The 24,470-nt window shown below is 63.5% G+C and overlaps 3 protein-coding genes across 3 annotated transcripts; 1 reads left to right on the forward strand and 2 right to left on the reverse strand.

The window, feature by feature from the left end:
- The first annotated feature begins 160 nt into the window (after positions 1–160).
- SHISA4 (shisa family member 4) lies at positions 161–3,830 on the forward strand. Its single transcript, XM_064173814.1, has 5 exons — positions 161–632; positions 1,685–1,856; positions 2,376–2,506; positions 3,137–3,319; positions 3,414–3,830. Exons 1-5 carry the CDS (start codon positions 560–562, stop codon positions 3,458–3,460), a joined length of 606 nt encoding a protein of 201 aa, XP_064029884.1. The 5' UTR covers positions 161–559; the 3' UTR covers positions 3,461–3,830.
- An 863-nt stretch (positions 3,831–4,693) lies between these two features.
- Positions 4,694–6,936, reverse strand: LOC135191340 (myb-related transcription factor, partner of profilin-like). Its single transcript, XM_064173562.1, has 2 exons — positions 6,471–6,936; positions 4,694–5,423 (listed from the first exon to the last, which is right to left on the reverse strand). Exons 1-2 carry the CDS (start codon positions 6,934–6,936, stop codon positions 4,873–4,875), a joined length of 1,017 nt encoding a protein of 338 aa, XP_064029632.1. The 3' UTR covers positions 4,694–4,872.
- A 1,205-nt stretch (positions 6,937–8,141) lies between these two features.
- On the reverse strand, positions 8,142–21,580 carry LMOD1 (leiomodin 1). The gene is made up of 3 exons (XM_064173561.1): positions 21,058–21,580; positions 9,471–11,069; positions 8,142–8,840 (listed from the first exon to the last, which is right to left on the reverse strand). Exons 1-3 carry the CDS (start codon positions 21,319–21,321, stop codon positions 8,814–8,816), a joined length of 1,890 nt encoding a protein of 629 aa, XP_064029631.1. The 5' UTR covers positions 21,322–21,580; the 3' UTR covers positions 8,142–8,813.
- Between the last annotated feature and the right edge of the window lie 2,890 nt (positions 21,581–24,470).

Consider the following 24,470-nt stretch of genomic DNA (forward strand, 5'->3'; position numbering starts at 1 on the left):
AGGGCAGTGCTGCGGTGGGGGAATGAGGGATGGGAAAGGGAAGGGCTGCGGGGCAAGGATGGGGGAGGAAAAGGGGTTGGGGGCGGGCAGGGGAACGAGCGGGGGCAGGGCACGGGGCAAGGCAGTGCCGTGAGCTTCCCCCACCTCCCGCGCAGCCTTGTCCGGCCCTGCCCAAGCCCGCGGGGGCGGTCGGAAACTGGGCGGGGACCGGGGCCGGCGGCTGCGGCGGGAGGTGCTGCCGCGGGGGGTCACCGGGCGGCGACCGAGAGCTACCGGGCTGCGGCGTCACTGCGGGGCCCGGGCTGCACCGGCACCTCAGCACCGCCACCGCAGCACCGGCACCGAGATTCTGCCAGCATCGCCGCACCTGCACCGCGTTTGCACGGGCACCGGCCCCACAGTACCGGCCCCGGGAGCGGTCCCGGGCTCCCCGCGGCCCGGCAGCCCCGTCCCTCTCCCCGCCGCACCGAGCCCTTTGCCGCACCGCAGTCACCGCCCCCAGCCCGGTCCTCCGCGTCCCTCGGCAGCGCTGAGCGGGAGCAGCGGCCCCGGCCCCGTGATGGGGCCCGGCGGCACCGGCGGCGGCTGGCCCCTGGCCGGGACCCTGCTGGTGGCCGTGGCAGCTTCGCTGGGTAAGAGAGGTGGGGGCGGGGGGGAGCGGGGAGGGCTCAGTGCCGCCCTGCGATGGGAACCTGTGCCAGCAGCTGTGGCCGCGGGGACACCTCGGGATGGGTCCTGATGCCACCAGCTTTGACCATGGGGGCACCTTGGGCTCGGTCTTGGCTGTGCCCACGACCCGCGCCCGCACACGATGCCTTTGCACGGGCATTGCTTGCACCAACGTGTCCCACTGGGCACCGTCCCACGCCCCGGATCACACCCCCCATATGCCGTTTTCGGGGTCGCCCCAGCTGCCACTTGCTCCTGGGAGCGATGGGCACGGAGCCAGGATGCCCAGTCCCGGGGGATCTGTGTGCTTCCCACCCACACAGCCTGTGCCTCAGTTTCCCTCCTGAGCTCTGAGTTCAACCCCAGGAAGTCACCGGGGAGGGAGCTGGGAGCAGGCTGGGAAGCAGCTCTACAGTGGTGGGCACCCAAGTGCCCCCCTCCCGGCGCCTCCGCTGCGTGGCTATTCTGGGAGCACAGGTGGCTCTGCCCAGAAATAGAGCAGGCAGGCATGGAGAGGGCACTCGGGGTGGGAGGGAGGGGGGCTGGGTGTGAAGGAGTGAGGTTTGCAAGAGTGGGGGGCAAGGTGGAGTGGGGCCTGGGAGGATGGGCAGGACGGAGAGAGGTCAGGGAAGTGTGGGACAGGATGGAGCAGAGCACGGAGAGGCCATGGGGGAAGGGGGTAGGGGGCACGGGGGGCAGGATGGGGCTGGGTATGGGGAGTGTACAGGGGCAGGGTATGGGGGCGGGATGCAGAGGGATGTGGGGGGTCCTTGGGGCAGGCTGGAGCAGAGTTTGTGGGGATGGGACAGGAGAGAGCAGGGTATGGGGGGGGACGTGGGGCAGGATGCAGTGAGGTATGGGGGGACACCCAGGGCACAGGGTGGGGTGCAGGACAGGGTGTCATAGGATGCAGTATCCCCTTCAGCCAGCGCTGGGGGAGCAGAGGGCATGGGCTGGTGGTGGTGGCATGGGGTGGCGGTGGCTGAGGGCCGTGGTGACAGGCAGCTGTCCGCAGTGGCGGGGGGCGAGGACTGCCTGTGGTACGTGGACGGGAACGGCTCCTGGCACCCAGGCTTCGACTGCGACTTCCTCACCTTCTGCTGCGGCACCTGCCGCCACCGCTACTGCTGCCGGGACCCCCTGCGCCTGCTCACCGAGCGCCAGCAGCGCCACTGCCTCGCCTTCAGGTGCTGCGGGCCGGGGCTGCGCCGTGGGGCTGGGCGCTGGGCAGTGCTGCTGGGCGCTGGGCAGTGGCACTGGCTGTTGGACACCAGTGCTGGGTGCTGGGCACTGGCTGCTGGGCACTGATACTGGGTACTGTTATTGGGCTCTGGGTGCTGAGCACCGGCTCAAGTACTGTGCGGTGGCACTGGGTGTTGGGCACCAGTGCTGGGTGCTGGGCGCTGGGCAGTGGTACTGGGCGCTAGGTAGGCATTGGGTGCTGGACACAGAGTGCTGGGCACTGGTACTGGAGGCTGGGCACTGATGCTGCGTGCTTGGGCAGTGCTCATAGGTGGGCACTGGTGGCTGGTGCTGGCCCCAGCTGTCCCTGTGCCTCCAATTCCCCAGTGGGTGCTCCCCAGGTGCCCCTGGGTGCTGCGGGCAGTGGAGTGATTGGGTCTGGTGCCTCGGTGAGGGTGTGGGGAGGGTCTGCCCCGGGTGGCCCCTCCTAGGCTGTGCTGCCCACGCCCCGCGGTGCCCCACAGCCCCAAGAGCATCGCGGGCATCGCCTCGGCCGTGGTGCTCTTCATCGCCATCGTCACCACCATCGTCTGCTGCTTCATGTGCTCCTGCTGCTACCTGTACCAGCGGCGCCACCCCCCGACCCCCCTGGCAGGTGGGGACGTGGAGTGGGGGCAGGGGAGTTTGGGAGCAAGGGGGAGGGGCACTGGGGGGACCTGGGGGGTGCAGCAGGGACACAGGGAGAGTTTGGGGTTTTGGGGTGTTAAGTGCAGGGTGAGGGAGCTTGGGTGCAGGAGATGGGGTGCAGTGGGGGGGGTCGGAGTGGGGGCTGGGCGGGGCTGGGCGCAGGCAGGGAGTTTGGGGTGTAGGATGTGAGGGGCTTGGGGTACAGGGGTGGGAAGTTTGGTGTGGGGAAGGCTTTTAGGGTGTGGGGGGGTGAGGTACAGGGGAAGTTTGGGGTGCAGGGGGGAAAGTTTGATGTGGGAGGGGTTAGTGGGGTGCAGAATGAGGACCTTTGGGGCTGAGATGCAGGGGGGGGTTGGAGTGCAGAGGAGGGTTGGAGGAGTTGCAGTGCAGGGGGTGCAGGCGTGGGGATGGGGGTGCAGAAGGGTGTGGGAGGGAAGGTGAAAGGGTGGGGGGCACTGGAGTGGGTGTTGCTGACACTGGTGCCAGCTGCCACCCCAAGGGCTGTGGGCACTTGTGAGCCACGGACACCTGTGGGCACTGCCAGGCTCTGTCCCTGTCCTCACATCAGGGTCCCACAGCCCCCCCATCTGTCCCACAGCCCCGGAGATCCCTCTGTCCAGCTTCCCCCCAGGACCCCCCCCGGCCCCTTTCCCTATGGACCCCAAAGCCGGCCCCATGCCCCCCCAGCCTGGCTTCACCCCCATGGCCATGTACCCACCACCCGGCCCTGCTGCCCAGTACCCGATGTACCCCTCCGGGCCCCCTGTCTACAACCCCACAGGTAAGCACTGGGCAAGGGGGGGTCGCTCTTCCTCTTCCCGGGGGGGTGCCAGTGGCCTCTCTGGGGGCTCACACCCCCTGTGCCCTCCCCACAGCACCTCCACCCTACGTCCCAGCACAGCCCAGCTACCCCGGAGCCTGAGCACCCGTGGGGACCTTGGCACCCTCCTCCTGCCGCCAGCCAGTGGGGTGGCACTGGGTACCTGTGTGTGTTTCCCACCCGGGGGCCGGGCGGGTGCCACAGCCGTGGCTGGCTCAGGCCCTTCCCGGCCATGCCAGGGATGACCCCGAGCTGGCAGCACAGGGCGGCTCTTGTCCCTCACACTGGGCCCATTGTGGCTGCCTCTGCCCTTGCTCTGGGTGCCAGCAGTGCTGCTGCGCCCAGGGGTGGGGGTGCCCGGGGGCGGTCCCCCCAGGGCCGTGCACTGCTGCACCCTTGCACGCCTGCATCCGGATTTGGCCCCGGCTTGGCCCCCCCGGGGTTGGCATTAAACTGTGTCTTGTGCCACACATGCAGGCTTGTCTTGGTGGCTCTGTGCTGGGGGTGCAGGGTGGGAGATCTGTGCCCTGTGCCCCAGCCTGGGGAGCTGTAAGGGTGGGGGGGATGTGACTCTACCCCCACCTCCTCCATCCGAAGCTCGGCTTGGGATGGACGAAAGCAGCTGCCAGGATGAGCCCACCCAGCCTCAGCGCTTGGAACTGGGAGGTGCAGCCGCTCCCGGAGGCACTCTGGGGCTGAAAGCAGCAAACGCAGCCCTGGGATGGGGGCTGTGGGTGTGAGGCCCTCCAGCAGCGCCCCCCCCCGCCCCACTGTCCAAATCGCTGGGGCCAGCACTTGCCTCCCTTGGCAGCTGGTGGTGCGCGGCAGGCGCCGTGAGTGACCCTGGCCACTGCGGCTGGCTGCGGCCAGGTTGGTTCATGCCACCCACCCTCACCAGCGCTGAGGGCTGGGGTGGGTCCAGACACGGGATACAGCTGGGACCATTTCCACTGGGGGTAAAACCACAGACCTCAGCCACTGCCTATGTCTGGGACTGCTCCTGGTGAGGTAAAACCACAGTCCCACCCCCAACCCACTGCCCCACCGGCCAGAGGCATCTCCCGCGGGCTGCTGGGATCATGCGGATCATAGAACTATGGAACAGGTTGCCCTGGTAGGGACCTTAAAGCTCATCCAGTGCCAAGCCCTACCATGGGCAGGGACACCTCCCTCCAGCCCAGGTCGCTCAAAGCCTCATCCAGCCTGGCCTTGAACACCCCCAGGGAGGGGGCAGCCACAGCCTCCCTGGGCAGCCTGTGCCAGTGCCTCCCCACCCTCACGCTAGGCTCATCCCAGCATCCAGCTGCCCCCCAGAAATCCCACAATGAGCCTGGGGAGGGGGGAGCCGGGGGGGGCAGCTCGGAGTTTTATTGACGTGGGGCAGGGGGGGAGGGTAATAAAAATAATTAATAAAAATAAGCAAGGCGAGCGCCGGAGGAAGGGGGCGGGGGGGGGGGAGCTGTCCCCAGGGAGGTCCCTGTCACACACAGCCAGCTGCGTGGGGGAGTGGGGGCTCAGGGCTTGGGGACCGCCTGCTCCCGGAGGTAGAGGTCACGGATCTCGGCCAGGCTGCGGCTGAGGCCGCCGAGCGCCTGGGCGATGCCGCGCAGCACCGAGGTGGTCTCCCGGCGGCTCTCGGCGTACTCGCGGCGGAACGCCCGCAGCTCCTGCACCAGCCGCTCGTTGGACTGCACCATGCGCTGCTCCGCGGGGCTCAGCTGCCCGCCGTCGGCTGCCGTGCCCCCGTCCGACGGTCCCGCGGTCCCGCCGGGCCCCGCCTCGCCCGCGCCGCAGTTGTTGAGCTGCTCTGCCTCTTGCTGGAAGAGGATGCTGGGGAAATCGGAGCCCAGCGGCTCCTGCTGCCCGCCCAGCTCGCCGAGGGAGAGTTCGGGGGGCGCGGGGGGCGGGGGGCTGCGGCTCCAGCCCTCGCACAGCTCGGCGGGGGAGCGGAGGGCGGCGCGGGGCAGCCGGCGCTCGGTGCCGTGGATGCTGTCGGCAGCCGCGCTGTGGAACGGCTCCGTTTTCACCTCCACCGGCTCCTCCTTCACCGGCTCCTCCTTCACACCTGCGGGAGGGATGGAGAGCGTGGGGCAGCTGCTGGGACTCCCCTGTCCCCCCAGATGGGTCGAGTGCCCCTAGCCCCTTCTGCCTCCCCGTATCCCTTGTTCCCACCCCTGTGCTCCTCTGTCTCCTCTCCTGGCTTTCTGCCCCGTGTGTGTCTCTTCTATGTCCCTTCCCTCTGCCTCTGCCCCTGTCCCAGCCCCTTAGGGTCCATGCACCTGTCCCAGTCTCAGTGTCCTGGTCCCACTCCCCTTATATCTGTGTCTCTACCAAGTCCTGCCATGTCTCTTCCCTGGTCTCCTGTGCCCCTGCCCTGGCACTCCATGTTCCTGCCTCAGTGCCTTCATGCTCCTGCTCCCAGGGCTCCCATGCCTCTGTCTTTCCACATCTCAGTCCCAGCCCTCCATGTCCCTGCCCTGAGTCCCCAGGCCTTCAGCTCCGTGCCCCTGATATGGCCCTGCTCTCCCTGCATCCTGGTCCACGTCCCTGTCTATCCTCTTCCCCCTGTGTCTGTGCCCCAGTACCCCCTGTCCTGGTCCAAGAACCCTCATGTCCCTACCCCTGTCCCAGTCCCTACCCCATCCCGGTCCTGGTCTCCTGTGTCCCTGTACCAGTCCTCCATGTCCCTGTTCTGGTTGCCCGTGGTTGTGTCCCAGTCCTGGTCCCTCTGTATCCTGGTCCCCTGGTTTCCCTGTCCCTCTATGCACCTCTCCTGGTTCCACTGCCCCTGCCCTGGTCCCCCAAATCTATACTCTGATTCCCACATCCTCATCCCAGTGCCTCCACGTCCCTGTCCGAGTTCCCCCTGTCCCTGTCTTGCTCCCCTGTGTCCATATATTGCTCCCCTCACATCCTGGTCCTGGTCCCTGGTGTCCGTCCACGCTCCCATCCTGGTCCCGGCATTCCCACATCCCTGTCCCGATCCCTCCTGCCTGGTTCCTGTTCCTCTCTGCCCCTGTCTTAGTCCTTGTCACTGTCCCCGTCCCTTCTGCGCCTGTCCTGGTCCCCTCTGCCTCTGTCTCTGTCCCCGTACCGATCCCCCCGTACCCACCGTGCGGAGCCACCACCTCGACGCTGAGCAGCGGTGGGTCGATACCGGCGGCACCTCGCGGTCCCCAACCGGCAGCGGGCCCGGGGCCGAGGTCCGGCGGGCCCGGCCCGGATCCGTTCCCGTTGCCATTGCCGTTCCCGGGTCTGACGGCGGGTCGGGCGGCGGGTCCCTGCCTCTCCTGCCGGTGCCGAGTGATTTTATCGTTAGCCCGACGGCGCAGCCCCCGCCACCGGTTCTTCACCTCGCCGATGTCGCGCTGGTTGCGGCCGGCGGCGTTGATCTTGTTGGTGATTCGCCACCAGATCTTCTGCTTCTCGTAGGCGTTCACGGTGCTGGCGGCGGCGCCGAAGAGCAGCTGCTCGTACTTGAGCACCTCGCTCATCAGGATGTCGATCTCCTGCAGCGTGAAGTTCGGCTTCCGCTTCAGCAGCCCCCGCCGCGCCCCGCCGCCGCCGCCCGCCGCCATGCTCCCCACCGCCGCCGCCGCCGCCGCCGCCTCCTCCTCCTCATGGCGCCGCCCCGATACCCATCGCCGCCGCCGCCGCCGCTCCTGCTGCTGCCGCCGCGACTTCTGCCCCCGGTACCAAGCGGACCGAAGCTAACCGGAGCGGAGCTGGGCCAGCGGCTCCGCCACCCCCAACGGTGGCTGCTGCTGCCGGTACCGGGGCGGAACCTCTCCGCCTGGCGGCCACCGGCGCACACAACGGCTCCCGTACCCCTCCAGTAGCGCCGCATGGCGGCCGCCGCTACACACAACGACTCCGGTGCCACTCCCGTAGCGCCGCCTGGCGGCTGCCGCCTCCAACGACGACTCCCATGCGGCTCCGGGAGCGCCTCCTGCCGGCCGCTGCCGGCCCCGCTTGTCACGGCACCCCCTGTCCGGAGTCTCCCCGCTCCCGGTCCGCTCCCGGGAGGTAGCGCAGCCGCCGGGGATGCCCGGTTGCCGCCCAGTCCGCTTGGTTCCAGGTATCCCTGCGCCCCGGGGGTGCCCGGCTTGGGAGGTGCTGGGTGGTACCGGGCAAGCTCCGAGACGGTCCCGTAGTGCCCGGTTTGGGGTCTCCATCGGCGCCTCGAGTCGGGCGGAGCACCCCCGAGGCCACTCTAACCCCTCCCCGCTCCGGGTTAGGGGATGTGGGTCACTCAGACACGGCCCCCCCCGGCCACCGGGCCCGCTGGCACCCGTTGGGTGCAGAACGAGCAAATTTAGTCATTTTGCCCCATTTCAGGAGCCATTGCTTGGCCTCAGCCTGTGCCCGTGGGAGGGTCCTCCAGGAGGTCCCTGCACCCAGAATCCAGCCCTGGCACGGTGGTCCCATCCCAGGAACCCTGGGGATAGGGCAGGCCCTGGCCTGGCTGTGGGTGAGCCTGGGGCTTTGGGGTGTCCCTGGAGGACCCTCGGCCTGGTTCTTGGAGACCTCTGGGGTAAGTGGGGGATGCCAGGGGGTGGAGTGACCAGGAATATGGGATGGCTTTGGGGTGCCCGTTTGGGGATGTCTGGGTGGCCCCAGTGTGTCCAGTTTGGATATCTGGGTGGCTCCAGGACGCTCAGTTTGGGATGGCTTCAAGGCTCAGGGTGTGTCTGTGGTGGGGCCATGGGTGCTGGCAGAGAGGCGCTGCCCAGGCCCCCTCCTGGCCGTGCCCCCCGCGGTGCCGCGGTGCCCGAGGCGGGGGAAGCGCTGGGTGAGCTTTATTGCTGGTGTAGTGGGCACAGCCGTACAAATCACCAAGGTGCAGAGGGGTGGGTGGGCATCATGTGCCCCCCAAGCTCCCTTTGGGGGGCGGGCAGCATCCCTGGAGGTGTGGGCAGGGCTGCTGGTGGCACTGATCCCCCTGCTCCTGCCCTGGGTCCCCACTGCTCTCATCCCCCCTCTCTCCCTGTCTCCAAGTCCCCCAGTGGCTCCTGCACCCCGTGGCTCCCCTAGGGTGACACTGTGACGATGACCTGGCTGTCCCCAGCCCCCCCAAAAGCGAGGACCACCAAGCTGGACCTCCTCAGGGCCCTGTGGGCAAGCTGGGACGGTGAGTGCCAAGCCCCTCCAAGGGATTCCAGTGAGGAACCGTCTCTGCAGACCCCTCCTTGTCCTTGTCCTCTCCAGGTGGCCGGGCGGAGCGGGGCGCGGTGCTGGCAAAGAGCTTGAAGGCTTCACAACCATAAACCCAAATACAAAGTCCTCCTCCCTGGCCGCGGTGGGCCCTCGTCCGTCTGTCTGTCCCAGAGAGACTGCTGCTCCTCGGCCTGGGTACTGCAGGGTCCCCAAGGGCTCATCACGGCAGCAGCCCCAGGCAGGACGAACGCCCCGGGCCGAGCCGCGCCGGGCGGTGCGGGGACAGCCGCGCTGCGCCCTACTGCAGCAGCTTCGGTACCGCCACCTGCCGGAGAGGACAGCGCATTACTGGGGGGGTGCAGGGGGCTGCGGGCTCTATCCGGACCTGCTGTGGCGGAGCTGGGGCCCTCTCGCCGCTGCTGCTGGGGGTACTCAGTGCTCCAAGGACATCTGGAGTGGCGATGGGATTGTCCCCCTGTATGCTGGCCGTGTCTGGCCAGAGAGATGGGAGATGCCCATCCTGGCATGGAGGACATTGAGGGGCTGGAGCAGGTCCAGAGAAGGGCAATGAAGCTGGGGAAGGGTCTGGAGAACAGGGCTGAGGAGCAGCAGCTGAAGGAGCTGGGGAGGTTCAGCCTGGAGAAGGCTGAGGGGAGGCCCTTCTGTCTCTCTGCAATTCCCTGAGAGGAGGCTGGAGCCAGGTGGGAATTGGTTTCTTCTCTCAAGGGAAAAAGCAACAGGACAAGAGGAAATGGCCTCAGGTTGCCCCAGGGGAGGTTTAGGTTGGCCATGAAGAGCAATCTCTTCCCTGCTCTGCAAGGGGTGGTGCTGCCTGATAGCTCTGCACAGGTCATGCACTCACAGCCCGCCCCAGAGAAGGTCACCCCCTCCTCACCTCTGCCCACAGACACAACCTCAGAGACCAGCCCACAGCCCAGCCCTGCCCTGCACTTGCCTTCTTGAGCTGCTTGAGGTTGCTGGAGCGGATGGCCGCCAGCAGCTGGTCCCGTGAGTTCTTCTCCTGCACTGGCAGTGCCCTGTCCCCCAGCTTCCTCTGGGTGGCTGGAGAGAGCGAGTTCCTGAGGTTCTCGTTGATCAGCGGTGGGGCGAGTGGAGGGGGAGGCGGGGGGGGCGCAGAGGGGGCTCCCCCTTTCTTGGGCGAGGTTTTGGGGGAAGCCTTGGGGGAAGGCTGTGGCGACGGCTTGGGGGAGCCCTTCGGCAGGGCTCCAGGCTTGGGCACCTCCAGGAGGTCTTTCTTCTCTCCGCGCTCCTGTGCCAGTTTCTGCTCCTGGAGGCGTTTCTGCCTCTGCCTGTCCATGTTGCGGCTCAGCAGGTTGGTGACTGTCATGCGTGGCCCAGCCAGCTCGAAGTGGTAGCCCAGCTTGAGCAGGGTGGTGTTCTCCTTCAGCAGCTTGGCGATCTCCATCTCCGTCTTGCCGCCACAGATGTGGCGCTGGTTGTGGAAGCGCAGCTCTGTCAGCGTGTCGTTCTGCAGCAGCGCCCGGAAGATGGCCAGGATGCCCTTGCCCGTGATGTGGTTGGAGTCCAGGTTGATGCTGGTCAGCACCTTGTTGGACTTGAGCATGATGGCGATGGCGAAGGCCACGTGGTCGTCGGCGCGGGTGTTGGCCAGGGCGAAGAGCTTGACCACGGTGTTGAACTCCAGCGCCTCGGTGAAGCGCACCAGGGTCTCGTTGTTGATGCAGTCTGAGTTGTTGACGTTCACCTCGGTCACCTCCGCGTCGTTGTTCTTCACCTTCTCGATCAGCTCATCAAAGATGCTGGAGGCTTCGTCCTCCTTGGCCTGCTCTGAGGAGCCTGGGGGCTTGGAAGGGCTGCTCTGGGCTGCTGCCTTGGCCTCCTGCTTCTCCTCCGCTGCCTTTCTTGCCTCCGGCTGGGATTTCTCTGTCTCTTCTGCCTTGGACTTCTTCACAGCCAAACTCTTTTCCTCTTCCTTTTTGTCCTTTTCTTTCTTATCTTCTCCTTTTGTCTCTTTTTCTGCCTGTTTCTTTGACTCTGAACTCTTCTCTTCCTCCTTCCCTGGGCCCTTCTTCAACACCGAGCCCTTTCCTTCTTCCTTTTTGTCCTTCCCTGTCTCCTTTTTCACTGCTGAGCCCTTTTCTTCTTTTCTCTCCTTCCCTTCCTCCTTTTTTTCTTTCCCTTCCTCCTTTTTCTCCTTCCCTTCCTCCTTTTTCTCCTTCCCTTCCTCCTTTTTCTCCTTCCCTTCATCCTTCTTTAACCCTGAGCCCTTCTCTTCCACCTTTTTTCCCTTCCCTGTGTCCTTCTTCACCACCGAACTCTTCTCTTCTTCCTTTTTGTCCTTCCCCATCAGCTTTCTCTCCATGGCCTTCAGCCTGTCGTTGATGGCCTTCTCCTCTTTGCCCTTGGTCTCGGCCTCAGCTTTCACTTTTGGGTCTGTTTTTTGAGCATTTTCCTCTTTTTTGGAGTCTTTCCCCAGTTTTGTGTCTCGTTTCTGGGCCAGGTCCTTGGGAGGAGCTTCCTTTCCCTTTTCTTCCTCATTCTTCTCTCCCTTCTTCTCGCTCAATCTGCTTTCCTACAAGAGAAAAGCACCAAAGTGTTCTGGGCACAGATGCCTCTGAGCCCAGATTTGCTACCCAGGCCTCGTGGTCACCAGCTCTGCACCTCAGTCACACAGCAGCAGCCACAGGGCCCCCGAGGGAAGATGTGCAGAAGGATGCAGAGGAGGCTGTGGAGTCTTCTTTGGAGAGCTTCCAACCCCCCCTGGCCACTGTGCTCCTGGGCAAGCTGCTGTGGGTGCCCTGCTGGAGCAGGGGGCTTGGACTGGATGATCTCCAGAGGTCCCTCCCAACCCCTCCCGTTCCATCATTCCAGGATTCTGCAGCAGCCCAGGCCAGCAGCCAGGACATCTGCAGTGCCCACTGCCAGCCCTGTGCCCTGGACATCTGCAGTGCCCACTGCCAGCCCTGTGCCCTGGACATCCGCAGTGCCCACTGCCAGCCCTGTGCCCTGGACATCTGCAGTGCCCACTGCCAGCCCTGCGCCCTGGACATCCGCAGTGCCCACTGCCAGCCCTGCGCCCTGGACATCCGCAGTGCCCACTGCCAGCCCTGCGCTCTTTCCAGTGCCAGCCTGAGCGCCGCCTGCTGGCCGCTCTCTGCCGGCTCCCTAGAAACCAAGCGGCGCTCCCTGCGCCCCCTCCTGCGCCCCGTCCTGCGCCGCTCCTTGCGCCGCTCCCTGCGCCCCCTCCCGCGCCCCCTCCTGCGCCCCATCCTGTGCCCCGTCCTGCGCCGCTCCCTGCGCCGCCAGCGCCGCCGTGAGGGGAATGTTTTTCCCGAGCCTGTCAGCGCTTCCAAAACAAAGGCCACGGAGCGCAGCCTGGCCCGGGCTGATTAATCACCGCTGTTCGGGTGAACCGAGATGCCTTCCCCTTTCCTCTAAATAGCCTCGGGCCAGCCCTGCCGCCGCTCGTTAGCATTTGCAACCCTCAGAGCCGCTCAGATGCTTCCTTAAAAGGCAAAGGAGACTTTGGGAACTTCTTGCCTGGAATCCACAGCACTGCTCCAGAGGCTGAGCGAGGGATGGGGCTGGGATGGAGCAGCTGGGGGAGCTTGGGAGCAGACTGGAGCGGAGCAGGGAGGTTGCCGAGATCTGCTGCTGGGGTCCTTGCTTTGGCTCCTGCTTACACCCAGAGGTGATCATATGGTGGAACCCTGGAATGGGCTGGGTTGGAAGGGGTCCTGAGCATCATCCATGGGCAGGGACACCTCCACCAGCACAAGGCTTCATCCAGCCTGGTCCTGAACACCTCCAGACAGGAGACATCCACAGCCTCCCTGGGCAACCTGTGCCAGGCTCTCCCCACACTCATTGCCAAGAATTTCTTCCTCCCCTCCCCTCTCCCAGCTCAAAGCCATTGCCTCTGTCCTGGCACTCCTAGTCCTTGTCCAAAGTATCTTCCTGGCTTTCTTGTAGGCCTCTCTCTTGGTGTTTCTTGGGTCCAAGACCCTCATCTTGGTGCTCACTTGCAGCAGGGGCTAGGAGGGACACCTCAGCTCCTCCTTTCCTCACCCTAAAGCTACCAAACCACTGCCCCTTGTCCTGTCACCCCAAGCTCCAGTCAGAAGTCCCTCCCCAGCTTTCCAGTGGTGCTGGGACCAGGTTTGTGCCTCACAGCTCATTCTGAGTTGAGAATCACTGTTGGATGGTAGATGAGAGAGCTGCTGAGCAGCTGTCCACGAGCAGGTTTGCAAGTGAGGGGGAGGAGAGGCTGTGGTTGCCCAGGGCCTCCCAGAAGCTGCCCCCGTGCCGGAGGGAAGGGGCAGGCTGCAGCCTGGCTGCTGCTGTTCCATCAGCCCCTGGCAGGGGGGCCACAGGAAGATGCATTTGGGGTAGAAATGTGTTGCCTTTGGCAGGGGCAGCTGGCAGCAGCCTGCAGTTATTTCCAGAGCTGTGTCCTGGGAAGTGTCCCTGGTGGCCCAGAGGAGCAGGCTGAGCCTCCTGCCCCATGGCAGCCGTGTGCTGGGCTCAGGCTGCAGAGCAGGATGCCAGGAGGGAGCCCTCGGGGGCCATGTGCTGCTGGGCTGCTTTCTGCTGGCCCCATCGGGTTCAAGGAGGGCCTGGCTGAAGTGGGGAAACCAGAAGAGCCCAGAGCAGCTCCTCCACGAAGGTCACTTCTTGGGGCACATGGCACCAGCACCCCAGGATGGAAGGGCACTGCCAGGAGGCCCCAGGTCAAAGCTGCACCTGCAGTTCATATGGAAATGGCTCCAGAGGGAGCTCAGCCTTCGGCCACTGACCTGCTCCCTAGTGGTACCTGCCACTCTGCTGGCCTCTGGAAGCCAGCTGTGAGCTCTAATCCAGCTGTGAGAGAGCAGCCACAGCTGTGGGACATGCACCTGATAGGAGACCATCGAGAGCACAGGAGCAGAAGCCTGAGCCACTGCCTCCCTCCCCGCCAGCAGCTCCACCAGCAGAGCCATTCTGGTGGCACAAGGCCCTGCCACCCACAGGCTCTGCCACCCACAGGCTCCACTCAGAGCATGCTCCTTGGGAAGCAAAGAGGATCCCTCCAGAGCTGCAGGGCTGGGGGGTCAGGTTCTGGCCAGGAGCCTGTCCCTTTGGCCCAGGCTCTCCTGGGATAATAAAGTCCTTCTGCAGCCCACAGGACACTCTCCAGGTCATCTTTTGGCAGGGCATGGGCAACAGGTACCCACCAGCACAGCCCCGTTGGTGCCCTCAAACCCTGAGCGACAGAGAGGCTCTGGAGATGGAGGAGCAGGGCAGTAGGAGCCCCCAGGGGTGAAGGGAGGACTCAGAGCAGAGAGCTCACCACAGTGGTGGTCAGCTGGGGCTGCCAGGCCAGGCTGGCACGGGGGAGGAGCTGGCTTTGGTTGTCTGAAGCAGGGCATTTGGGTGCAGAGCTCCCGAGCTAAGGAGTCCCCCCTGAGTCCCTGCTGAGGGGCTTCAGTCTGCCCTGCACATGCTGCTGAGCCCCACAGAGGTCTCCAGAGCTGCCAGGAGACTGAGACTGAGTCCTCAGCAGCAACCTTGGGGATCTGCAGCATCCTCTGGAGACACCTGCCCAGCTGTGAGGAGCCCTCTCTGTCCTGCCCAGGCACCCCAAAGCCCAGAGACAGTGAGGCACCAGCACCTCATCACCCCGCGGTGGGGGGGGGAGGTGTCCTCCAGAGCCCAGGAAGAAGCTGAGGAGGCTGAGCACAGGGCACATGGACGCTCTCAGGGGCCAGGGATGTTCACTGCAGGGAGAAGTCCCCCGAGGTGGCCGACAGGCAGGAGCAGGCCAGAGCAGGTTGTGCTGCACCTGACCCCCTGGGCACCTGGGCACTCGCTGCCAGGTGAGAGCTGCTGGGGCCAAGACAAACCACCAGGAGCTGCCCAAGCTGCTCCCTTTCTCCACAGCTCATCCAGTTTGGAGTAACTCAGGAACAGCTCAGAGCCAAGAACATTCCTGGACAAAATGCTGAGTCCTTGGCTGGGTCCTGGGAGCTGCTGGAGAGTAAAGCAGAGACCACCACAGGGCTCCTGCTGCCCCTGGACGGCAGAGTCCTGTCCACACAGCCACAGGGTCACAGCATGGCAGGGCTGGGAAGGGACCTCTGAAGCTCACCGAGTCCAAGCCCCTGCCCAGGCAGGGCCACCAGGAGCAGGTCACACAGGAGCCCCTCCAGGGGGGCTGGGAACGACTGCTGAGAAGGAGACTCCAGCACCCCTCTGGGCAGCCTGCCCCAGGGCTCTGCCACCCTTAGGCTAACGAAGCCCACACGACGCCCACCCACGGGGCAGGCTGGCATTGCTCTACCTGCCACGGTGCCAGGACGACCCCCCTGGTCCTCACCACCAGGGGACGGTGCCTTGAGGTACCCCCAGCAAGCCCTGCAGAGCTCCAGCCCTGGTGGCTCCCTGGTGGGAGCATTCCCAGGCAGCAGAGTCCCTCTCTTGGCACGTTTGGGTTCTCCTGGCATGCAGCAAGGCTGACAGGACCTTGGCCCGCGGCAGAGGGGCAGGAGCAGCCCCAGCCCGACCCCCCCCGCCGAGCTCCGTGTCCCGAAGCCCAGATCTGTAAACAGCTCCGCTCCCTACCCGGGCCCTGGGCTGCGTCTCTGTCCTTGCAGGGAGGAGCTCGGCCAGTCCCTGTCCCTGCCGCTCAGCAGTGGAGCATCTCCCCCCCTGCTGCCCAGGCTGCTGAGGCTGCATGCAGCAGGTCTCAGTGTAAATCCTGAGCCCAAGATCATGTCTCAGCCCAGCACCCACAGGCTCCACACAGCAGCTCCCCTCTGCCCCTGGGCTGTCAGCTCCTGCCCCTGGCTGGTTTCAGACGCAGCTGCTCCCTGCTCTGTGCAGCAGGAAGGGCTGAGCAGGGCTCTTGTCACTGCATGGTGACTTCTTGTCACCACCCCTGCCACCATGCCTGCCATGAGCGACAAACAAGCCCCCTGGCACCCCCTCCCTGCGCAGAGACCCTCCTGCCCCCCGGTGCTGCCACTGCCCCCCGCAGGGGCCCTGCGGAGCTGCTCAGCTGCAGTGCTGCAGCAGGCAGTGCCCTCCCGCCCCGCAGGAAGCCTTCTGCAGGGGGTCCCTGAGCTCTCCTCCCCTGCCCCTCTCTGTGCCAGCTCAGCAGAACCGGGGGGAGCCCTCCCTGGAGCTCAGCACCCCAAACCTTCCCGCGGGCTGCCTCTGAGGCCACCCAGGCCAGCACCAGCCCAGCACCTCCATGCCCACCAAACCCTGGCCAACACTGCCACGGCCACAGCTTTCTGGACCACCTGCATGGGGACTCCACCACCTCCCTGGGCAGCCTGTGCCAGTCCCTGCCCACTCTTGCAGCAAGGAAATCTTTCCTCATCTCCAGCCTAAACCAGCCCTGGCACAACTTCAGTCCAGCTCCTCCCATCCTTTCTGGCAGCAGGGAGAAAAGACCAAAGAGCTGAAGCTGTCAACTTTCCTCTCCTGAATCTTCCAGACTGACTGAGAACTGAGCTGCTCCTCCTGCCTGGGCCTCTGCTGTGCCATCTGCTGCCCAGACAGTTGCCAGTCTAGGAGCTGGAAGACTTTGTGCCCTCCTGCAACACCTTCCTGTTCCAGACCTATGCATCCTTGTCCCTGCAGGCTGCCTGACCTGGCCTGGAGCCCCTGGGGGTGTCCCTGTCCCCCAGGCACAGCAGTGCTGTGTCTGCATTCCTGGTGGCAAGGGCAAAGCAGCGACCTCGGGGGGACTTAGAGCAGATGTGGCATCGGGAGGATGCTGGTGCCAGAGGGCAGAAGGCTCCGTGGCCATGGCTGAGGGTCCAGAAGCACCTGAGAGAGCCTTCCCAAAGCCCTGCCCCCCTCCCTGCCTTCCTGGGCTGTGTGGGCTCGGCTTGGCCGCCGCTGCTGGGTGGTGTTTGGTGCAGTTTGGCTGCGTGTGGAAGGAGACTCCACGGAGAGCAGAGAGCCCTGCCCGGGAGGGCACACTGAGGTGGCACTGCAGCGGCTCGGGAGTGCTCCAAGCTTGCCCTCTTGTCGTGGAAAGGTCTGGAGGCAGAACAAGCTCCACGTGCTGGGAGCAGGAGTGGGAGCTCTGATGGGCCTGGGACATCCAAATGTCCTCTTCGTGTGGGTGAAGCCGAGAGGAGGAAGGCTCCAGCCCCTCCCGGGGGGTGGTGCTGGAGAAGGAGAGCACAGAGAGGGTTTCCTCCCAGCTCAAAACGGCTGCTGAGTGCTTTGGGGCCAGGTGGGAGCCCAGGGAGCCCAAAGCAGCAGCAGCAGCTGGGTTCTGTGGGGTGCTTGGAGGAGCAAAAGCTGCTCTGGATGTGGCAGCTGCTGAGGAGCCCTCGTCCAGCCAGCTGCCTGCTCCCACAGCACCAGGGCTCAGCCACAGCAGTGGGCAGCTCTCCTCAGACAAGAGACCCCCTGAGGGGGCTGAGGAAGGACCAGGTCATAGAATAGTTTGGGTTGGAAAAGGCCTCTGAGGCCATCGAGGCCAATCACCAGCCCAGCACCACCGTGGCCACTAAACCACAGCCCCAAGAGCCATCTCTTGTTTCTCTGCCCGTGGGCATCAGTTTTACTTCAGCTGTCTGATGCATGGAGCTGGAGGAAGGCTTTGTGAGCCCATCTGAGGAGAGGCACAGCCCAGGACCTGCTGCTGAACTTGGGCTGAGCTTTCACTCCATGTCCTGGGCTGCAGCCAGAGCAGGGAGAGCAGAGGCACAGGGAGGGGACTCTGCTCTGCTCAGCCCTCACCTGCAGCAGTCTCCAGCTCTGGGGCACCAGCACAAGGAGCTGGAGCTGCTGAGGAGGGTCCAGAGGAGGCCATGGAGATGCTCAGAGGCTGCCCAGGGAGGCTGTGGATGTCTCCTGCCTGGAGGTGTTCAGGCCAGGCTGGATGAGGCCTTGAGCAGCTTGGACTGGTTGGAGGTGCTGGCACTGGGTGACCTTCCAGGTCCCTTCCAACCCAACCTTTCTGTGACCACCTCAGCAGCAACACAAAGTGGAGATTGATTAATTAATTACTGCAGGGCCAAGATGTGAATTTGGCTGCTGGGTGCAGAGCAGTTAGGGCAAAGCTCACAGCTATTTTGAGCTGTTTATAAACTGCTTCCTAGTTACCCAAGTTTGCCCTTTTCATCACTAAGATGTTTCTGTGCAGTTAGAATACCTCCAAACACACCCTGCTGGTGCCAGGACTGAGAGGGGGCTGAGGGTGCCTGGCTGAGAAGAGAGCAAACACTGAGAGCTCTGAGGTGGGCAGAGACTGAGCCTGCACCAGGGCTGAGCTGAGCCCTTGGCTTTCAAACTCTCCTCCTCGGCACCTCGCAGCTGACAGGCAACACTCCCCAGGCAGCTCACGGAGGAGGAGGAAGGAGGAAGAGTCACAGGGAGACAGAAGGAGCTCAGCTCAGTGTGCTGCTGGCCCCAAGGGGCTGCTGCTCCATCCCAGTCCTGGTCCCAGCAGGGAGCTGGTGGCCAATGGCACTGCAGGGGCTGCGCCTTTGCCCCCTCCCAGCTCTGCAAAATGAGTTGGAGCAATGAGAACAGAGCCTGAAAGGCCACCAGAGAGCTGGGCCAGGAGCTCCCTAAGCTGCTCCTCGGTGACCTTCTTGGAGTGAGGGGCCCAGAACTGAACCCAGCTCAAGTTTGTTGTCACCTCTGGCCCTGCCGGTGGGCACCCCTAAAAAGACACTGCTCGCTCTGGCAGCTGAGGAGGAGCAGGAACGGGCACAGACAGGGCAATGCCTGCACTCAGTGGGCAATGCCCCCTGCCTGAGGGCAGCCCCAGCCTGGTGCTGGCAGGCACAAGAGCTCTGCTGCCTGCTGCGGTGTGAGATGCACTGACAGGAGAGAGGTTTGTCAGCAGAGCTCTCTGTGCCCTGAGCAGCTGGGCAAGAGCTTGGGAGCTGCCTGGGATGCTCGGGGTGGCTCCAGGCTCTCCCTGCACCTTGCAGCACAGCCCAGCCCCGTGGCTGCCCGGGCCGGGGGGGGGGGCAGCTGAGGCTGCTTTCCTGGGCTGGCTTCTGGCCCAATGGTCCCATCCTGTATCACAGAATCCTGCAATCCAGGCATGGTGAGGCTGGAAGGGACCTCTGGAGCTCAGCCAGCCCAACCCCCCCTGCCCAAGCAGCTTGCCCAGGGGCATGGTGCCCAGGGGGGGTTGGAAGCTCTGCACACAAGGAGGCTCCACAGCCTCTCTGGGCAGCCTGCTCCAGGCTCCAGCACCCTCACAACAAACAACTTTCTCCTGCTGAGCTGCAACCTCCTGGGCTCCAGTTTGTGCCTCTTCCCCTGTGCCTGGGCACCACTGAGCAGAGTCTGGCCCCAGCCTCTTGCTCCCCACAGCTGCTTTAGCTCTTGCTGAGCACTGCTCAGCTCTCCTCTGGGACTGCCTTCCTGCAGGCTCAGCTCCAGGACTCAGCCTCTGCTCCTGCCAGAGCTGCTCCAGGCCCCTCAGCATCTTTGGAGCCCTCAACCATCCCACCCTGGTGCCCCTCCTGGCAGAAGAGTCTCTGCTCCCCCACCCACAGGGGCTGACCTGCCTGTGCTGTCAGCTGGCGTTTTCTAGGTGCTAATCCCAGGCCCCAACAATGCCAAGGAGGAAGGGGTGGAGGATATTTTTTTTCTTGGCCCCCAGGGATTGAAATAGAAGGAGAAAGTCACTTCTGCCATCTCCAGTTACTGCAATGCAATCTGCCAGGGCCAGCCTGGCTGGCAGCTCTGCCCAGCAGCCTGCTTTGTCTTCCATGGCCCAGAGCTGCAGCAGTCCAAAGCTCCTTTCTCAGGGCCTCCATCGCTGCCCTCCCCACCAGCTGGAGCTGCATATCCTCTCCTGGTGCCTCTCCTCCCTGTGCCATCCTTTGCCACCATCCCAAGTCCTCTCCTCCCCTCACAGAGCCACCCTCAGGCACCCTGCAGAGTTTCAGTGCTCCAGCAGCCCAGCTCCAGCTCTCCCCTTCCACACCACAAAGGCTTCCTCCCTTCCTCACCTTCATGGGCACTTCCCCAGCCCAATCCTCCTCTTCCCAGAGCTAAAAACAAACCACCACTAAGGAGGCTGCTCCCAGGAACCCTGCCTGAAGTCGCAGCTGCTCCAGTGGCAGCTCAGTGCTGGCTGCAAGCTGGCATCACCTACCCAGCAGTGCCACCTCCTGCAGCGTGCCGGGGACAAGCTGCTCCCGCGGAACAGCCTTCCCTCTCCAGGCAGCTTTGCCTGCAGTGCCTGGCCACGGCGAAACCCTCCCCTGGGAAAACAAGCTCAGGGCTCCAAGAAGAGGGCCTGGGGCTTTGTGTCCCCAGGCACAGCACTTTCAGCCCCCAGCCCATGGCACCTTCTGTCCCCCAGCCCACAGCAGTCTCTGTCCCCAGCCCACAGCAGTTTCTGTCCCCAGCCCACGCCAAGCCACATATAGAAGGTGAAGCCTGCAAGTGCCTTGTCCTCAAGGCCAGAGGAGAGCTCCCTAGCAGGGTGGGGGAACTCTTTAACCCCTTGTTCAGGTCCCCAAACTAAACTCTCCTCTAGCTGCCATTTGCACCTTTTTCTGCCTTCTTCCTCCCAGGGCCCCACCAGGAGAGGACTCTGCTGTAGCAAACTCCCAGCACACCCACAAAGAGCCATTTCCAAGTGCTCACAAGCTCGACCCCTCCAGGCTACTGCTGGGTGACCTGGATAAGGAATCTGAGCCAGAGCAGCCCAGTGAGAGGAGTATCCACATAAGCCTCCTGCTCCCCAGCCCTGTCCCACCACGGCGGAGGTGAATCCAGTGTGGAACACGAAACCTGCCCTGGGCTCCACAGCGAAAGGTCTGAGCAGTCTCCTTGCACTGTCTGGCTCAGGCTGCCATGAAAAACGAGGGGAGCCAAATCCTTGCCAGCCTCCCACGCACGGAGCACAGAGCAGAGGTTAACAAATGTTCCAGAGAGCAGCACTGGCTCCTGCTAAAGCAAGGCACAGAGAGAGGAGAGGAACAGGCCTGACTATTTCTAGCTCCAAGCAAGCTGTTAGAGGAGCTGCCAGGTGCAGAGAAGGAGATAAATGCACCCAGGTGAGAAGAATGAATCTGGGCTGAACAACCAGCCCCAAACCATCAGCCTGGGGTAAAGCCTGGGGAGGGTTCCACAAAGGAGTAAAGTTTGTTTTGATTGCACAAGAACCAGAGACTGCTCAAGCTTTTGGATGAGAGGAGCTGAAAGGACCAAGCCTGGAGGTCTATGAAGGTGAGAAAGCAGGAGGGGGAAGGAACACAGCCTGTGGGATCCCCCCTCACTGCACCAGCCCCCCAGCAGTCCTCGGGGAGCACCATCTCTGCTCCCTGCCCTGCCTAAGGGTGTTGGAGCAGGGGCAGGGAGAAGATCCCTGGGACAAGCACAGCTTTAGCTTTGTAAGCAAGAGCAGGAGATGTCCTGTTCCCTCCTGGAGCACCTCCTTGCTTCAGTCCTCTGCTCTCCTCACCGCACCAACCCCTCCTCAGCCAGCACCGCACGGGGTTGGTGCTCTCCGTCTCGCCCCCAGGGCGCAGGACGCTGCTGCCTTTCGCGGCCGAGCAGCCCAAGCGCGGGACGCGACTCACATCGATCGACTGCTCCCTCTGGATGCGCCTCCTGCCCTCCTTCTCGTGGTGGTTGAGCGTCGTCGCCTCGCAGTTCTGGGAGCTGGCAGAGGAGTTTCCCGTCTGGCTCTTCTGCCCGGGCTCCGGAGGGATGCTTCCATCCGCGTCCACCACGTCCAGCTCCTTCTCCAACTCTTCCATCTCCTCCGGAGAGAGAGTGGAGAGCAAATTGTCGATGTCTGGGTCCTCGCTGACCTGCCGCCGGTACTTGGCCACCTTGGACATCTTGGCTCGCTGGCGAGACACTGTGGCGGCTGTGTGGGACCCGAGGCAGGAGAGAAACAACTCAGAAGCCGAAGCTCCCAACTCTGCTTCCCGCAGGAGCGGCAGGTGCTGAAGTGCTCAATCTCGGCGGCTCTGGCTGGCTGCGGCGGTTATGAAGAGAGGACTCCCTCGGTCCGGGGCTGGGCCAATAACAGCACCCAGGCAGGATTCGGGTGTTGGGAAGCCAATGGAGCCGGGGGGGGGGCGGGCGGGGATTGGTGCTATCAGAGGAGCCTGAAACCCGAGGACATTCCAGGGAACCATGCAGAGCTGCATGACCAAATTTAGTGCTGGAGCATTTAGCCTTTTAAAGGCAATGGGCCAAGCGAGTGAGAAAACAGGCAAAAATGCTCCAGCTGCGGGCTGGGAGCTGGGGGGCAGGGGCAGGCAGAGCCCTCCGTGTGCCCACCGCAGCTTGCAGCTCGCTCTCGGAGCTGCGGTCGGGAAGGAGAGGCTCAGTGCAGCCTCCCAGAAGGAAGGAGAGGCTCAGTGCAGCCTCCCAGAAGGAAGGAGAGGCTCAGTGCAGCCTCTGGGCCGTGGACTCGAGGCTGGAGAGGCTGGAAGGGACCTCTGGAGATCAACCAGCCCAGCCCCAGCGCCGAGAGTCACCTGCGGCAGGGGCTGGGACCTCTTGACGAGGAGGGGCTGAGACCTGCGGCAGCTGAGGGGCATCTGAGCAGTGCTGGTCAACACTCCAAGGGTGGGGGTCGGGAGGGTGGCACCAGGCTGTGTTGAGTGGTGCCCAGGGACAGGACAGGAGGCAGTGGGCACCACCTTGAACATCAGAAGTTCAGCTAGACACGTGGAGGAGCTCCTGCAACCAGGGCTGCTGGAGCAGGCTGCCCAGAGAGCTGCTGGAGGATCCATCTCTGGGGACGATCAAAACCTGCCTGGATGTGTACCTGGGTGACCTTCTCTGGGTGGCCCTGCCTGGGCAGGGTGTTGGACTGGGCGACCTCCAGAGGTCCCTTCCAACCCCTGCCCTGCTGTGACCCTATGGAGTGCAGTGAGTGAAGGCAGAGGAAGCAGCCTCAGGTGGCTGCTGGGTGACTTCTGTTGCTTCTAAAAGGAAAATGCAGCAGGTTTCAGGGGTGGAGCTGTGGCAGGAGAGCTCCTGGGCCAAGAAAAAGCATTCCTCAGGTGAGTGAAGAGGTCAGCATGGCTCAGAAGGTGTGAGATGCCTCCTCCACTACAAGAGGGCAGAGGTCCTGCTGTGGCAGTGGAGGCTCTTGGCCAAGATCAGCAACACAGTGCCCACCCCGAAGAACATTTTCATCCTTCTCCCACAGCTCCCCAAGCTCACAGCCCTCAGGGAAAGAGCTGGAGGGTGGGAGGTGATGCTGCTGGTGCAGGCTGTGTGCCCTCTGAAGGATGTGCCCTCGAAGAGGGAGGGAGCAGCCAGACCCAGCCTAGCCTGGAGCCTGCTCCTCAGACCCCAGCACTGACCCTGGGTCACTTTGCCAGACCTTCTGCTCTCTCAGGGGGCTTCTGCAGCCTCTCTGCACCACAACGCTCCCTGCCACGCCCAGAGACATCCTCCTCCTGCACAGACCAAATCCCTGAGCCTCTTCTGCTTCTGGTCCAGGCAGTGCCCTAAGCCAGGGCTTTGGCTGCAGGCATCTCCTTTCCATCATCCTTATCTGCAGAGCAGCTCTCTGGCAGCTGCAGGTTCTCCTGCACAGGCAGGCTCTTCCCAGCCACTCTGGAGGCAGCTTTACCCTGTCTGGTACCCATTCATTATGCTGCCAGCTTCAGCCTTTTCTCTTCATCCTTTACCATCTTCTCAATATTCTCTGCCTGCTCTCAGGCCTCTCCCTTTGCTCATCCAAACAAGAAGCTCTTTGGTTGTCTTCTGTAAAAGAAGCTCTCATGAGATTCACAGAGTGCATGGGGCTGGAAGGGACCCTCAGAGGGCAGCTTGTGCAGCCCCCCTGCAGGCAGCAGGGACATCCCCAGCCAGAGCAGGCTGCCCAGGCCCACAGCAAGTCTGACCTTGAATGGCTCCAGGGATGGGATCTCAACCACCTCTCTGGGCAGCCTGGGCCAGGGTCTCACCACCCTCACTGTGCAGAGCTTCCTCCTGACCTCCAACCTAAATCTCTCCTGCCTGGTTTCAAGCCATTGCCTCTCCTCCTGTCACTCCCAGCCCTTGTCAGAAGTCCCTCCCCAGCCTTCCCTCCTGGTGGCCTTGCAGTGCTTAAAGGAGCCTGGAAGGAAGGTGGGGACAGAGTTTTTCTCAGGGCCTGTTGTGCCAGGACAAGGGGGGATGGTTTGGAACTAAAAGAGGCAGATTCAGAGTGGAGAGAAGGAAGGAAATTTGGATGCTGAGGGTGGTGAGAGCCTGGCCCAGGCTGCCCAGAGATGTGGCAGATGTCCCAGTCCTGGAACCTGGGTCAGGTTGTTTTGGGCTCTGAGCAGCCTGCTCCAGCTGCAGATGTCTCTGTTGACTGCAGGTGAGCTTTAAAGGTCCCTTCCCACTCAAACCAGCCTGTGACACTTCAGGAGGCACTCAGAGCCTCCCGGGTCACATTTACAGCTTCCCAAGGAGCTGGGTCTGGTTCTTCTCCTGAGGAGTCGAGGCTCAGAACAACACAATCAAGACCTTGTCAAGGAGGGGACAATTCAGAAGAAAACGGATCCAAAGCATAGGAAAGAGTCCTGAGGGGAAGCAGACAGACAGGAGGACAATTCCAGGCTCCACGGGGACTGGACACCAGCCCTTTGAAGCTGTGCCAGCAGGAGAGCCTGGCGTGGGGTGCTTTGGTGCAGAGAGCTCCCAGCAGCTCCACCGAGACTCCTCCAGTCTCTGCATTTATCAGCATCCATCTCCATGGCAACTGAGCACCTCGCAGGCACTGATGAATGCTTCTGCAGGACAGCCCTTTGAAACCCTGAGGCTTGATTGGCCACATCCTAGGGACCAGCAACTGTGACAGCATCAGATGGAGCAGCTGTGCCAGGCTCTACCAGAGCCAGGAGTGCTTTCTGTGTCACCACCTCTTGTGCCACCATCTAGGACCCTTCATCTTGGGGTTTTCCTCTTATCGCAGATTGCATCAGGTTGAAGGGACCCTCAAAGGGGTCTCTAGGGGGAATGGAGCAAAGCTGGA

This window comes from Pogoniulus pusillus, chromosome 39 (genome assembly GCF_015220805.1).
Source record: "Pogoniulus pusillus isolate bPogPus1 chromosome 39, bPogPus1.pri, whole genome shotgun sequence".
NCBI lineage: Eukaryota > Metazoa > Chordata > Aves > Piciformes > Lybiidae > Pogoniulus > Pogoniulus pusillus.

Coding starts and splice junctions, on each gene's coding strand:
- SHISA4 (XM_064173814.1), top strand. CDS start 560: ATGGGGCCCGGCGGCACCGGCGGCGGCTGGCCCCTGGCCGGGACCCTG. Junction 2,507..3,136: donor CCCCCCGACCCCCCTGGCAG/GTGGGGACGTGG, acceptor TCTGTCCCACAG/CCCCGGAGATCCCTCTGTCC. Junction 3,320..3,413: donor CCCTGTCTACAACCCCACAG/GTAAGCACTGGG, acceptor CCCTCCCCACAG/CACCTCCACCCTACGTCCCA.
- LOC135191340 (XM_064173562.1), bottom strand. CDS start 6,936: ATGGCGGCGGGCGGCGGCGGCGGGGCGCGGCGGGGGCTGCTGAAGCGG. Junction 5,424..6,470: donor CGAGGTGGTGGCTCCGCACG/GTGGGTACGGGG, acceptor TCCCTCCCGCAG/GTGTGAAGGAGGAGCCGGTG.
- LMOD1 (XM_064173561.1), bottom strand. CDS start 21,321: ATGTCCAAGGTGGCCAAGTACCGGCGGCAGGTCAGCGAGGACCCAGAC. Junction 11,070..21,057: donor AGAGGGAGCAGTCGATCGAT/GTGAGTCGCGTC, acceptor TTTCTCTTGTAG/GAAAGCAGATTGAGCGAGAA. Junction 8,841..9,470: donor ACCTCAAGCAGCTCAAGAAG/GCAAGTGCAGGG, acceptor CCTCTCCGGCAG/GTGGCGGTACCGAAGCTGCT.